This window comes from Argiope bruennichi, chromosome X2 (assembly GCF_947563725.1).
Source record: "Argiope bruennichi chromosome X2, qqArgBrue1.1, whole genome shotgun sequence".
Classification (NCBI taxonomy): domain Eukaryota; kingdom Metazoa; phylum Arthropoda; class Arachnida; order Araneae; family Araneidae; genus Argiope; species Argiope bruennichi.
Window position 1 is genome coordinate 98,419,653 of NC_079163.1, and position 16,086 is coordinate 98,435,738.

Here is a 16,086-nt window from a genome sequence, read left to right on the forward strand (position 1 = left end):
TTAGTTTATTTTAAAATCGTACAAATTCGAATATTTTGGAATTAATCTCCTTTAATGCAAGGAGGGGGCAGAATAAAACAAAATAAATATTCAAAAATGCTCATATTTCTATGAAGAGTAGTAAATACTCATATTACGTTTTTGAACTGCAAAACAGCCATAGGAACTTACTTCGTAATGTCGACTGGTGTTTTTACAAACTATACTTAAACTTGTGACTTTCCACAGGTTGACATGTTGAAGTGATGGTTTGGTTGTTTATTTTACCATCCAATTGTAATTCAAAATCACGAGATCAGTTCTTATTAGCTCCGTAGTTTCTATACAGAAAAATAAATTTTAAAATTCTATTTAAAACACGAGTTCTGCTAATGAAGGAGTGCAAATTTAATATTGAATTTATTTCATAATCTTCATAAATTCCTTCATTTTTTTAAAGCATAGTGTCATTTGAATTCGATGAATTGTTTATGAGTAGGATTTGTTGACCTTGAATCCGAATAATGTCCGGGATTGGTCATCCTCTTCCGGGTGCTCCGATTTCTTCCGAAGCAATTCTATTTCAATGAAAATCTCCCTCGGGAGCAATCGTTCCTCTTACTCATGCTCTCGTTTCTTTATTTTTCGGCGAAGTAAGGGAATTCGGCATCGCGTCTCAAATTGAGCGTAGAAAAGAAACCACCAGAACAGAAAAGGGGGAAAAGAAAGCAAGAAGTTGGGAAAAACAAACTTGTTTATTTTTAAATCTAGGTGGGAAACTCTGATTTTCGTAGATAGACAGATGCTTTCAGAATGAATGAAACTGACTTCTTTCCTCTCAGGGAACTGGACCACAGAGCGTTTAAGAAAACTCGAGCCGAAAGGAACAAGTTTTCCTTCACTTTCACGATGCATACGGAAGTAAAATCTTCAACGACATTTTTCTTCGTCACAGTATAGTTATCTGGAGCATTCTCACGGTAAAATGTTGGATGTTCCCGTTTATTAGCAAGAACTTTTTTTTTTGAGGAGTATATATTTTTTTCCGTGCGTTTGTTTACCTCAAACCGACTTTTTTTTTCCGTCTTCGCATTTAATTCAAATCCCACTGCATTATGCAACGCGGCATCTCAATCGTGGGAAACGATTTCAAAAGCGAGAACACTATTTGGGCAATATAGTTACCGTGTAATTTCAATTTCAGACTAATCCCGAAATGGCAAAAGATGATATTAATTTTCTATAATATCGTTCAATGGGAACTACGCGTGTAGTCGCAGAAAAAATAATAAAACTTAGATAAAAAGAAAATAGATATAAACAAGATAAAACTTGCAAATCTTGCCATTCTGTGCCGAATGAGTGGTCGTTTCAACATAGTAGGTTGATCGGCATAAAGTAAGCGAGGTTTCAATGAAATATAATATAGAAAAGAAGAAGAGTATCATTTTTAAAGTGAGCCCTTCTGTAAGATAATTTAATATTTTTAGATCATGGTATTTGCATAAAATAGTATTAGCAGGTGTCTATATGCAATTAATGATATTTTTATATTGCGGTTGATTTTCAATTAAAAAAATCCAGACAAAATTTATAAATTTATCTTTTGTGCATGTCATACAAAAAAAAAAAAGAAAAAAAAAAGAAAGAAATTAATATAATTACGTTTCTTATACTAATGTGCGGTAATTCATGCATTTCACTATTAATGTTTCTTAAAATAAGCGCAGATCTTTGAAACTGAATTTTTAAAAAATTCTATTTCACACAAATAAGTTTATTATTTTAATCAAAGAACATTTCTGGATCCAGAAAAATTCATTTTTCTTACAGAATCTCTTTCTTTGTATAAAAAATACATTTTTATCATGACTTATATCTGTTTTAAATATTTATTATTCAAATATTCAACTTCACAGCTATAGATGAGCAACTAGTAATATCAAATTATATTAAAATATTAATTTCTGAATATATGTATTAATAATAAGCCTCATAACTGAGTAATGAACATTACTGAATGGCTTTCATACAGTACTTGAATGAAAGTTCCATCTTTTTCGGAGCTAGTTTTCAACTTTTAACGATGGATGCATCGTAAACGTTCTTCAATAAAAGATAAACAAAAAATTTTCTGCAGATTGGACAAAAAGTGCAATTTCTGAATTACAATAACCATCCGACGGAACTGTCTTTTCCAAGAGATGTAGAAAAAAATCCAGACTTTTAATTATTGGGTTTATTTCTTGCGGGGAAGAACCATCTCCGAAGCTACTAGATGACTGGTTTGCTCATTAGACCTACTAGTAGACGCAGGCAGATTTATTTTGAAAAATCTGCCTCTACCATGTAATTTCGCCTCCTGAGAGGACCTAAATCCTCTGTCATAGCCTCAGGGCATCGTCGAAAAATCTTGCCAGAAACGTCCAACCGGAAGGAAACGGACAGAAAAGCCCCTCAACTCGAATATTTACGAGTTTTACTTCCGGCGATAGTTTTATTATTCCATTTTTTTTCTACGTTTTTTTTCCCTCGGCCTATATCGCCTCCCCCCTTTTGAAACAGAAAATGTGATCATCTAGGTATACGCCTTTCCGGTGCCTAACACTCTGCTACTGTTTTACGCGATGCTGAGGGGTTTCTATCCCACCACACGTACTAGAGGGGGTGGGGTTCTGATGGAGGCGTATTTTTAGTTGGTTGCTGCTTAAACCTTCAGGGATGACTACGTTTCAAAGCGCAGAGAACATTATAAAGAGTCAGGCTTAAAAAAAAAAAAAAAAAAAAAAAAAAATGCTGAACCAGTATGATCAATCATGCGTGGGTTATACGTTCTTTCTAGTTGAAAGTAGGCTTCTGTTTCAGATTTAAAATAAAAAAAAAAAAAAAAAAAAGAACAAATCAGTTTAAAAAATTTTTTTTCCTCCCTTTGAATTGCCATCATAACAATGAGAAATTTATCTTCAATTAAAAGTTACGAAATTTCATGCTTTAAGAATTAGTTTAAGCATATCGTTTGGTGTAATTATCAAAGGGGACAATAAAACATTTTGAGTTAATGGATTGAAATAATCTAGTGAAACTTTTTTTTTTTTTTGTCTCGGAATTTAAACATAATTCTTTTACATAGTCATTGAAGAAATTAATATTTCATAGATTTATATACTTATATATTCCCTGAACAGTGTTTGGTTGAAATTGGAAACTATTGCTTATGTATGCTTAAAAAATGAGCATTCATTTCCTAATTTTAAAATATTTTTGTTTAGAAATTGATGCTCATTCATCCGAATAAATGTTGCTAGATCATAAGATAAGCCGAAAATAATTTTTAATGAAAAATGAAGAAAATGGTAACTAACGTAATTTATTACTGAAAGTAAATTTGAGATGACACTGTCTTTGGAAGACTAATAAGTACCAAAATATTTTGAAACCGACCGCAGCAGATGACGCTGTACATTTAATTAAATTAAACCTGTAAACAATTTTGTGAGCTATTATATTTATGCTAGCTTTTATATTTGCTCTAAATTCATGCATTAAAAAAATATTCTGCTCTAAATTAAAATTATGAGCTCAAATTTTATGAATTTAAAACGTTTTGTCAGAGTATTTTGATTTTTAAAAAAATACTACACACTTTCTTTTTTCCCGTAGAAAGGAAATAGCCGATCAAAATACCTCTAGCGTCACTTAATTATGAGTGATAAGCCTTCAGAACTGCCAATTACCTATGCAAATGGCGCATGTCATATAATATTATTATTATTAATAAAACCAAATGAGCTATTAACAGCAAAGAATGAATCTTTTCAATAAGTCGAGCATATATTAAAAGCTTTTATTTCAAAACTATCTAGTATTACACATTTTGTTTGAATATTTCTTTTTTCGCTTATAAACTTATTATTTTACTTGAAACTTTATGAACTGATTAACAATATCGTAAAACGATCAATAATTTTCTGTTTTTTTCTTTCATTTTTTGTTTTTTTTCTTTTCATTTTATTATAATGCTAAATCTCGTATCGCTCGTTCAATTTATTCAGGTTAATTTAATGAAAATATGGCAAAAGGATGATGATAGTTTTCTTTTCTGGATTTAGTTTATTTTCAAAATGTTTATATGCAGTTTTGCATTCATACATTTTTTTTTTTGTTGTTGTTGTAAAGAAAACTATTCGCTTTGTAAAATTCTAATTCTTTGTAAAGATAACAAATGTCAAAACTTTGAGGCAATGTCTTTAACTTTCAAATTCTAATACTTTTTTTTGTTTGTTTAATAAATATTTCATTTGATTTGAAGCTATATTAAAACAAAAGTAAAATACTAATCGTTTATAAATAGTTCATCATCATGATAGGAAGCATGATATTTCATTTTTCAGTTAAAAATATTGAGTTGCTGCATTTGCAATGATTACTTTAATGAAAATCTGTAGAGGAAAATTCAATGTAACAGATGTTATAAAATATTTCAGAATCCCTTTGATTTTTCATATCTATTATAAATCCCTATTGTGCATGTTTTTGGTAATTAGAATTAGTTTTTCTCCTCTCTACAATGCTCTATATATAGAGCACTATACAAAGCACTTTAGTGTGTGTGGGGGGGGGAGGGACTAGTAGCCGCCACAACGTCAAATCTTCATCATACTTTTCCATATTTTGGAATGCATGATGCATACTAAAAATGAACAATATCCAGCACAAATATTTCCTTCGTTGTTGTTTAATATTCATTTAAAGTCACGGTGTGTATTATTTAAACACTCCATAAGAATTTAATTACCTCATATAGATAATTCTTGGAGAGAGAGAGGGTGGGATGGCGATTTTTTTTTTTTAACCAGATTTTCCTTTTTACATGCAGTTTATGTTCTGAAATCTATGTCATCAAGTCTTGATGTTCTTATTGATTTTTTTTGCTATGTTCTGAACGTGGATATTTTAATCAAATCACTATAATTAATAAACACTACTAATAACATTAGCTAAAAGTAACTAAATTAATTAAAGTCATAGGCGAGACAAAGAAATTCATTATTATTAGCATTTTTGTCATCGATGATACATCTAGTCAAAGTTAATCTGCAATCAAGGAAGGGAAAGCTGAGTCATCGGCTCCCAGCGATAGGCACGACTAGCACAGTCATGGTTATCTCCTCACCTTTCTAAGGAAACAGAAAATTTTAAAGGAAAATTTCACTGTCTGCTTAATTGATGATCCCATAGAATTCACTGAAGTTGAAAATCTGTCTATTAGGAAGTGCAGGCATCCAAAATTTGACTGCGAACTCAGTCATCATCAGTCCCCGATTACAATCCAATTATATTTCGGTTACTTTTCTTTAAATTTCCAGGGAAGTAGCGAATTTCACCGACTCATTTCAAAAGAATTGAGGTTTCTTTTAGTTTTCTGTACTTCATCCTCGTTTCTAAGCCAATTTTTTAACTGCCTTAATGTGCATTTCAAAATTTTTTTATAAAACCCTTTTAATTTAGGTTCTCATAATAAGGGTTTCTTCCTTACAAGTTTTTAGATCAGTCTGATTTTTATTCAAAGCAGCTTCAATTCAGAAATATCAATTGTTTTATAAAATCAGAAATATCATAATATTTTACTGTCAGAATATTTTTTATTTTCGATTTTTTTATGATGATATTTACTTAATAAGAGTAAATAATTCTTATTAACTCAAATAATTCCGTTATAACCGCAATGAAAGCGAATATTTTCTTTGTTTAAAGCGCATTTATAAAACCAATTCACGTGACGAAAGTAATTGCGGATATCATTTAATATCTAACTTCAATTTGGGCTACATGTTTTGTCTTGTAAGGAGTACAAGGGTTTTAAAATTATAAAAGTTAATAGTATTCTTATGCACATAGTATAATATTTAGTCTAAACTATTAAAGTAATTAAATAATGGTCTCTAGTCAATGCAAAAATGTATTGCTTATAAAACTTAATTTGAGAAAATATTCTGCTCTCTGACACCCCACTCGCCGTGCGATTTAAATTATGTACTACAAATCAGTTTCAAAATCATAGATAATCAAATCAGTTTCAAAATCATAGATAATCAAATCAGTTTCAAAATCATAGATAATCAAATCAGTTTCAAAATCATAGATAATATTTCAAATAATTGAAGCATAATAATCAAGTAATCAAACGAAATTGATGCACTATTTCGCGTATAACATGAGAGCATCCTTTATTCACACTACGCGCATTATTTGATCTATAATCCAATTTTTTTCCATAATTACTTTAGTATCAATTAACTTGTAGCTTTCAGCGATAAATTTGAAAACTATTTGGCCTTTTCATATAATATAGTTGGTATTTCTATAATCCAAAAGGTTTAGATAATTCTTTTTGATACTGGTTTAATGTGCGTTTACTTTGTACCTTTAAGCACTAAATTTGCGAAAGTAATCAGTACGCAAATCCTTGACATTTGAAACACTAAAAATTAAGAGTTATTATTTTGGGCATTTTCAAATATAAATTAAGTTTTGATTGAAATTTTAGATTTCTAGGGAGTAAGAAATTATGCTGAATGAATATATCAGATTCATAAATGGCATTCGTGAGTGCTCGAGTCATCCCGATTACGTTTTACAACTCAATTTCTAAAGCTCAGCTTACACCTTGTGGTAGAAAATGACGCATCTAATAGTGAACGGTTGGAGCAGATACAATCTAGACATCGCTATTAAAGTTTTTATAAGCTAGATGATACCCTTTTCTCTCAAAACTGTGATCAGGATATCTCAATTTGTCTGCCCTTGCCTGATTCACAAGCTTATCTCTCTTCAACCCCTCCTTTGGGTTTCATGCAGTATTAATATCGTGCGATAAATGTTGTAATTAGACCCCAAATGTAAAAGATTGTGAAATCTGGCCTTTTATGTTTAGATTTTGCCGAGTACGTCACATGCAAGTGAACACCCATTCGAGCGGGAGATGCTAATCTGGAAAAATGAAACTCTTTTTAGCTATAGATATATAGCAATAAAATGTGAAGTTAGAAAATACTTTAATTGAATTAGTTTCATTGCGGATTCACATATTTTGAAGTCCTTGTCATAGTTATAGAGCTCTGAGAAAATCTACTCTTTTTATTCTTTAACCTGTACAAAAAAGCTTCCCCAATTTGAGAGCTTTCATTAATTATCGTTTCTTAAAACTTTATTTATTTTAATTCAAATCCCAGCCAAGATTGATAGTGTAAGTCATAATATTAGTGTTGACAGATAATTATGTATAGCCTCTTAAAAATAATAGCTATATGATATTACTTGTGGAATTGAATCGGATTATTATTTTTAATATAAATATTTTTTTTTAATTCCTTTATTTGATTTATAAATAATTTGTTTAGATATACTAAATAGCAATAAACCATAGGGAAGACCGCTCGAATAAAGACGGCATTGTTCCAAATCCAACTTGTATAGGATTGGGGTCATCAAAATGATAGTCTTCAACATAAAATATATTGCTGGGAAAAATTTTCTTTTTACTTAAATACACAGAAATACAGTAATTGAAAAATTAAGGGATAAGCCTTGAGGTGGAAGGAGTTTTCTCTTAAAATTTGAATCAATGATTCGAAAAAGGGAACAAATCCAAAGACTTTCATTTTTTGAGGAGTGATAAATAAGTAATACAACTTATTTCACTCTCTCTCTCGCTCTTTTTTTCTTAGTCAAATTTTTAAATCAGATTCTTTAGAGATGTGGTTCACTTAGTAGTTTTCGTTCCATTTTTAGAACTAACATTAAGTAATGATGTTAGTTCAAAGCTCGATCCCCCCTCCCCTCGCTTCCTACTTCATATTGCTAATTCCTATTAATGTCAGGCCTTTATTCTATGAATATACATATAGAGATTCTTCTAAAATTTTTATAATGCTTCCGCTTCATTAAGACAGAGCGATTTTTTTTTAAAGCAAAATTTGCATTTACAAAAGTTTAATGCATAACTTCATCATTTTCATAAAATGAATCATTGATGAAAAAACAATTCAGTCTTTGTTTTACGCTCTTTATAGGTAAAGCGTCGCATATCATGAAAGCAGGATATTCAGAACACATTTTACTATAAATTTTTATGCATTTGATAAAATAGATTAATCTTTGCTCAATTTCCTTTTTTTAATTGAAAAAAACAAAACAAACCCAAGCTATAATACTTAACCTCCGCATCTTCACCGTTTGAAATCTTTTTTTTTTTAAACTAATTTTTTATTTGTATTTGGGGGTTTTCCTTTTCTGTTGATTTTGTTTAATATTTTAGAGACAATATTATTCTTTATTTCATTACACTTCATGCTAACTTGCTCGTTTTTAACGATTTTGTCGTTTTCAATATTTACGGAAATTCTAAATCATTATCAGTTATTTCTTGTTACCGTGTGCTTGTGCATTTGTTACACGTTTGGCGCAATGTAGCTAAATATGATTCTTGGGCCAATAAATAATATAGTCACAGTCAGTCCAATCTATTCCGCTTTCGCAAAACGCTTCATTGTTGAAGCAACTATTTTTTCTAAGAACCATATTGAATGCTATATATTTTTGCGTTATATTTGGTATAAGAATTTAAACACTACTGAATGATTTAATTGATAGTTAAAACAACTATAACAAATCTTAAAGGTCTTTTATATGCGACCAATATTATTCATTAAGCTTCAGCTTTGACTGCAATCATTATCTTATAAACGGATTTCAATTTAAGAAAGAAAGCGGATGAAATGGGAGTACTTGAATCGTGCTCATCGAAGCCTCACGGTTTTTCAGTAAATCGTAAAAAAGCTTTTCTTTACGTAATTTATCTTTAGTTTTGATTCCAACACGGGCATGACAAGACTAGATGGGGCTATCTAGGTCAGAAAGCAAAATTAAGGGTTTCGGCTTGGAATTTGTTCACGGTGATAAAAAAAAAAAAAAAAACCCTCGAAACATGAAAGTACTTTTGCTTTGAAAGGCACCTCATTTTCCTTCCGAACGTTGAGTCGTGAATGGATTTTATCTTTTTGTTCGTGTTATAAATACAAACAATGAGATGCAGGTTAAATTTAAAAGAATAGTAAAGGTCCTTTTAATTTAAATTTCTCAAAAGAAAATAAATCGGGTTCGATATACTTAGCTGTTTTCACTTTTTAATGGCAAGATTTTGCATAACAAACCAAATTCTCTCTTTTTTTTCTTTGCAGTGTTTTGAAATTCCTTTCAGCAAAGCTGTTTAAAATCTGAATAAGATTTGGTAGTTAAATAATAATCAAAACGTATTTAATATAAAATAGGAAGTGCAATAGGGATTGTAAGACATATGTATAAGCCAGTATGTTTTTGTCTTTGAATTTAAAATTCTGTCTTTTGTTAATATAATTTGATGAACCCTGTAACCAGTGTTTCGCATTTTAATTAAATTAAAATTTCCCAAATTTTAATTTGTAAGCGAGAAATTAAAATGAATATATAGTTACAATTCATAGAAGATGACAGCTATATTGACAGTTGAAGGCATTAAATATCGACAAAAATACACCTTTTATTGCAGGGAAACTTTCGCTGAAAAAATTGCATTCATCGTTTTGAAACAAAATTGGTGCAATTAACGGGTAATGGTAGCTCCAATAATTGTACAGTCTGAGAATTAACAAAAGAGTTTAATTAAAGCTCAAATCTGAGCAATAACAGTCAATAAGACATGTTTAATCAAAATTTCTGCTTTAAGTTGTTTATTATAACCTTTCCTTTTTAACAAATGGATCCAATCTCTTACAGTTACCACCTACTCATCAAATATGCTGAATTAAGTTAGCAAATTTCGATGCTTTTTGTTTAATGATTTAATGTCTTCTTTATAATTGTTACTTTATGCTTTTCCAATGTTTACCCTATTATGTTTTGAATACGCAATAACATTTTTAATAAAGTCTCATTTTTTAAATAAACTTTTATTCATTGTTTGCTTGAATTTATATTTATCACCTTCTTTTCAAATATTAATTAATAGAAAAATCCATTATTTAGATCAAATTTAATTAAAACTATAAATAGATAAATCTAATAAAACTTTTGCTTCTTAAAGGAATTTAATTTTTGTAAAACGTCATAAACATTACATAGTAACCTCAGAGCTCCACTTACTCTGAATAGGCAATCCATCAATAGCTAAACCAAGTAAAAAATGGCGTCTTTAAAAACATTTTCGTTTTAGTGGATTCAGTATCTCTTTAGCAATCGACAATATGCCATTTTTTTTTTCTTTTCTCAGCATTGAACATGAGTGTAGCCGATATGGTGGCAGAGCTCTTTTTCACCAATCAATTGTGCACCCATCATAGATGCTTTGAGCCAAGCTTCGCAAGTCTCTTGTATAGAAAACCGATAACACTCGTCTCACTCTTATATCCAGACCTTGTCTTTCACCTTTCGTGATAATTTTTTTAGTCTTGTTTTCGGGATCGGATCTGGGATAGGGTTGCTATACAAGTAAACTTATCTTTATTTGGCGAGTAGCTGTTACCAAAATCATCTTTTACTGCATTTAATCTGTACAAGTTAAGCTAATGCAAGTCATATATTATACCATTACAATCTTTTGGGATGCGCTATGACAGAGAAAAACATTGCATCTGAGGCATTTGGTATTAACACAATTTGATTCAAAATAAGCAACGTTTTTAAACCCGAATCTTCAGCAGAAGTGCTTATTTTCTATGCAAGTGGTGCAGCTAGTTTTGGGATCCTTATTTGATATGGTAAAGATATAAGATGCATTGAGCATACTTAATCAACACGTAGTTATCCTCGGAAGGAATTAATTGGGATTCTATCTCGCGGAATTGCTTCTGCACTTCATGCTTGGACATTTGAGGCGCAGTGAATGTTCGTGCCTTCTAGAGCAATTTGCATTGCATTCGCTACCAAAGTGCATGATGTAGTATACCAAAACTCGTGGAGTTTGGCGGTCTTCAAGGTTGTTATAACCCTCACTGCAACCTTGTGTCCAACTGTCAAACATCCAGGCAAAGTTTGAAAGCCGGCAACTCCTCCTCCAGTAAAGATCCTTGTCATATAGTTCAAGCATAATGTGTATTTCCTGATATATGCCTGAATTCTTAGTAAAGAACTGGTTCCTTGCACTCTGTTAATATGAAGAGCCTCAAAACACGTCGATTTCATTGCTACCAAACCAAGAAAGAACTTATTGATTGTTTAAAAGATTGATTTAAGTAACTCTCAGCTGAGTAATAATAGGTTTTTAAAGAAATATTTCAAAATATTTTTATTTGGTGAAAAATACTTTTTAAAAATATATCTACATATAACTTAAATTTTTGACAAGATTTCATCAATTATAGAATTTGGCGATTATTAACTTTTGAAAGATTTAGGAAATTATTATTAATTCTCGATTCTTCAGTATTTGCGACGAAGTAAATCCCTACTTCCTTATCTTTCTTTCTCGATTAAAATACGATCTTCACGGTGCTCTTTATTTTGGCGGGAGATAAATAACCTCAGTTTCAGTGAGAATGAATGAATACTTTTAGTGCAAAATTACAAAGTACTTCTCAGAATACTTTCAACCATGAAATCCTAGAAAGTAGTAGTTTGCTGAGCTTTCGAAAAGATTCGATCAGACTTACGAACCCATGTATGTGTATATCCAACCAGCCTAGAATGGGAGGGGTCACAGGAAATAAGAACTATGATGAACGGCCCAGCACTGTCAGCATACTCACTCAATGTCCCGCAGTGTAATACAAGAAGCAGAAATATGTCCTCCAGTCATTTGAGTATGGAACGAACTCGTTTCTTCGATGTCAACTTGCACGCATTAGCATGCGCGGCATTAACCTAGCTTGGTGCACTATTCTTCAGAGTTCAGTTTTAGCTTTCGAAATACTAGAGAAAAAGTTAAGCATTTCTTTTATCTGTCAGCTTCGAATAATTTCTTCAATCATTAAGGGTAGTTCATGGAGTCAAGGTCAAATATCCGTTTGCAAATGATATCTTGAGCTTGAGATGGAATTATTGTTTTCAGACAGGATCTTTAAATGAGATCATCTTTTAATTGATTTGAGAAAACAAATTTAGCACTTAATCAAATTTGCTATATAAATTTAATAAAATTTTGAGATTAACATTCCACTTTATAACAGCACCTCGTCTTACAATAATGCACCTCGTCGTTCCAAAATGCTTTCATTTGACAATAACAACATCAGAATAATCTTATGCTCTAACTTCTGTATCTACAACTGAATAACTAAATTTGCATAAAGATCATTTTTAGACAGAAGAAAAGATTCAATCGATCCTCAGAATGTGTTATCGTTTGAACAAATCAATAGGTTTATCTTTAGCGATTGTTGCTTTTTTGCGGGATGTTTTGAGTTTCCCACTTATAATAAGTAACATTATATTACTACATAAAAGAGATGATTTTACGCTGGAAAGATTGTTTAAATCTGTAAGTAATTATATGTATAGATAAGCAAGCCCATTTGAGCTAATATTTTTTATGCGGTTTGAGCTAGATCACTTTAAACCAAAATTGTAGAATTTGCTTTGGCGATTTATTTGGGCTTTTAACAAAGAAAGATGAATTCGATGCTTATTTTTCTGTAAATAATATGCACATGAAAATATATAATCAATACCTGGACATCAGATTGTTTGCTTACACAGACCCTTCATATTATAAATATTAGATGTAAATAAGGCGATGGAACATTCCGATTAGAATGTGAATTTAAAATCCTTTCCCCCCCCCCCCCTTGTTTGCAGAACAATCTTTTAAGAATTTTTGCAGTTAAAAACTTTTGACTGTCACAAATTGCTAATTTTTCTATTTGCATTCTTTTTACCTTTTAGAAGTGTTTTACTTTTACAATTTATTCAAAAGTATTGACCTAGTGCGACCTTTTCAGATTAAATCGTGATACTCTTAGATGATCATCGCTTAATCCACCCGATTACAAAACAAAGAAAGATTATCGTTTTTGAATTTTATATTTATGCCATCTAGCTTTTGTTGATTCAATCTAACATATCAATTAAACAAGAAAGAAGATATTATGTTTCAGCGAATGTGTTAGATTTATTTTTTCAAATGAGACTACCGTAACGAAAATGTTATAAGTGGAGAGACAAAACACTTATTGTGTTCCACCAAACTGATCGAAGAATCTTATCTTCCAAAGCTGATTGTATAACACCCGTGTAACGAAGTATCTGCGAAAGAGTAGGGAACATTAATTTTGCTTTAAATATATCCAAGACACTTCGCGGATGTCTTTTTCTTTCTCATTCTCCGCTTTTTCTGCCACAATTAAGTCGCATCTACTTTTTCTCCACAGTTTAGTCCAACAAAGCGTTGAGCGCGCGCAAAGAAAGACGCTGAAGCGTTAAAGAGAAGTTGTCTTGTTCATTCCGGTATTTAGTTTCGATAGCGACTAAATCGAATGGATGTGATCGACTGACGAAGATTCAAAAGCACTGGCTTGAATCATAGATTCCCGTTCTTTTATTTGCGGAGGAAACGTGCTCAAAAGGTGTTGATTGAATGCGTTCTCTCGTAAATAGAAGTTTTGCTTAGGCTACTCTTGATATACAACCGTCGCGTTTTTAAAGAATTGCTAAGTGTATTTGTTTACTGTTTGAGACAATTTTGGAATAAATTATATTTGCATAACTAGAATAACTCAAAGAGAATGTGATAGTCAAATTTAGACTATTTTGTAATCCAGGAGATTCGTCTATCAGGTTTACCTGATATTTGAATCATCGGCACTCATTTGTTATTAAGCTAAAAATAAAATGTAGATTTACCATTTTAGAAATGAACCTTGGTGAAATAACATAAAGTATATTCCGTTGGGACTGTTATTTGGTCAAGTTAGAGCTCTTGCACGAGCAGAAATATTTACTCATTTCCTTACTACATTTCATTGATTCAAATGTGTTACATGTTTCTGAGGATAATTGGACAGTATCTTGAAATAAAGTGTCTTATATTTGAGAATATGGAATAAAAGTAATAAAATCTCATTTTACTTTGCACTAAAACATTTCTTTCTTAATGAACTTAGCTATATCAGAAGCATGGTTCAAAATTCAGTATAGTTGTTTAGGCTCTCCTATTAAACTAAAATGAGAATTTTCAGTACCTAACATTAAGTTTTTAAAAGGGATTAACTTTCTAAAAAAAACGCAAGATCTTATACTATCGCAATGTTAACAACTAATAAATAATAAGAGTGTGAGCATGTTCGAATGCGAATAAGACAGCTGTTCTAATGATAGATAATAAACAGAAAATATTAGTTTTGACGGATTAATTTTTTTAATTTATACAAATGATAAAACAATTTTTTATTGGAAACTGCAGCTTTGTTGATAATATGAAAGTAATGGTTTCTGACAAATCTATTGGTCCTTTCATGTACATGATAGTTTGCTTCTTAGAGCGTGAATCAGCAAGTGAGAAGTATTCAGGAATAATAAAAGCTTTCTGTAAAATTATTGTTCTTGTCTCTAATCTAATTTAAAACAGATATACGTGTCACACCCAAATGCAATCATTCCCAGATGGAGTTACTGAAATTTAAAACTACATTTGTGCAACTTTAAATAGTAACTTGTTAACTTTTTAAGTAGTAACGTATAACTTCAACAAAACTATGAGTTTGCAGGAAAAAAAAAGTTGAAGTTAAAAGAATTTCAATTCAAAATGAAGCTAAAACAGAAAGAACGAACATTCTCTTTTAAGTACTCAAATGCAATTCGCGTTTCATATTTGAAACTTTTAAGTTGGAGGCATTTAATTATTGTTATTCAGTTAGTTTTTGTAAATTTTTGAAAAATAGTTAAAACTGACTTTGCAATAGATTAAACTTTCGTTGGACAGAAAAAAAAATTGTACTCATTTGGGATAAAAGTTTATTTTAGACAAATTTAAAATGAAAAAGTTATTATATTTTGATATTTAAATTTAAAAAGCAAAATGTATTTTTTTAAAATAGATTATTAACATTAGATTTAATTCTTAATAAACGACTGAGTAAAAGTAAATCAATCAAATTCTATTGTAATATTTTGTACACGTTTCCTAATTTTTTCATTTATTTGTAATAATTTATATATTTTACTTTCTTAGATTTAAGATTTTGAACTAAACAAAAAATTAAGATTCTATGCTTGTTTCTAAAATGCTTGTTTTAATTTTTAGGTGAAAATCTGGTTCCAAAACCGTCGATCCAAGTACAAGAAAATGCTGAAAGCCCAGCATCAACAACAGAATAGCCAACAGCCGAACCAACAAACGGCGGGAAGCACGCCGAACATGCCGCAGCAGCCGCCGAACCCTGTGTCGACGCCGCAGACCCCACCCGAGTCCCATGACGCTCACAGCCCTCCGTCAGTCGGCCTTCTGCCTCCGCCACCCTCGGCTCAGGGCATGCCGAACGCTACCGTCAGTCCCCCGGCCATGAGCCCGCCCATCTCCTCGTGGGACATGGCCTCGTCCAAAGCGGCCGCCATGAACGTCACGAACAATTACATCCCCCAGTACTCCTGGTATCATCAGACGGACCCCTCTATGAATCAACAAATTCTCACCTAAGAAAATTTTCCCGACTTTGCTATTTGAATTTTTGGACTACAACAAAATCAACGATCGAGGTTTAAAAAATTAAAAAAAAGAAAGATAAAAAAAAACCCGTAAAAAAATCGGATCGTTTTTTTTAAAGAAAAGCAATGTCTCCTTCTTTCTTGGACGGTGTGATTTATAGCGTGTTTGTGTTCTTATATATACGACAAAAAAAAAAATTCGAAATTTCATCTTTGTGCAACACCCCACCTGCCCTCAAAGAAGTGTTCATGTACGGCCGTGGGAGGGGTTTAATAGGTGGATGAAGGAAAAAAAATAATCAGTTTGAATTCCTCAGTATTAACCTTTCCACGCATTGTTTGGAGGGATGGCATTTTCAATTGAATCTCCCTATCAAGGAAGTTGGATCTCTAGAGAAAAATCTCAACGTGGGTTGACGAGCGAAGGGGCTACAC

The 16,086-nt window shown here is 31.4% G+C and overlaps 1 protein-coding gene across 2 annotated transcripts in view; it reads left to right on the forward strand.

The window, feature by feature from the left end:
• The window catches only part of LOC129960294 (homeotic protein distal-less-like), a 62,526-nt gene extending 46,878 nt beyond the window's left edge, over window positions 1-15,648 (forward strand). For both annotated transcript variants that reach the window (XM_056073610.1, XM_056073611.1), the window contains one exon: window positions 15,251-15,648. In XM_056073610.1, coding sequence (XP_055929585.1) covers window positions 15,251-15,643 — 393 coding nt within the window. In that variant the 3' untranslated portion in view covers window positions 15,644-15,648. The remainder of the gene's footprint in view (window positions 1-15,250) is intronic.
• The last annotated feature ends 438 nt before the right edge of the window (window positions 15,649-16,086 follow it).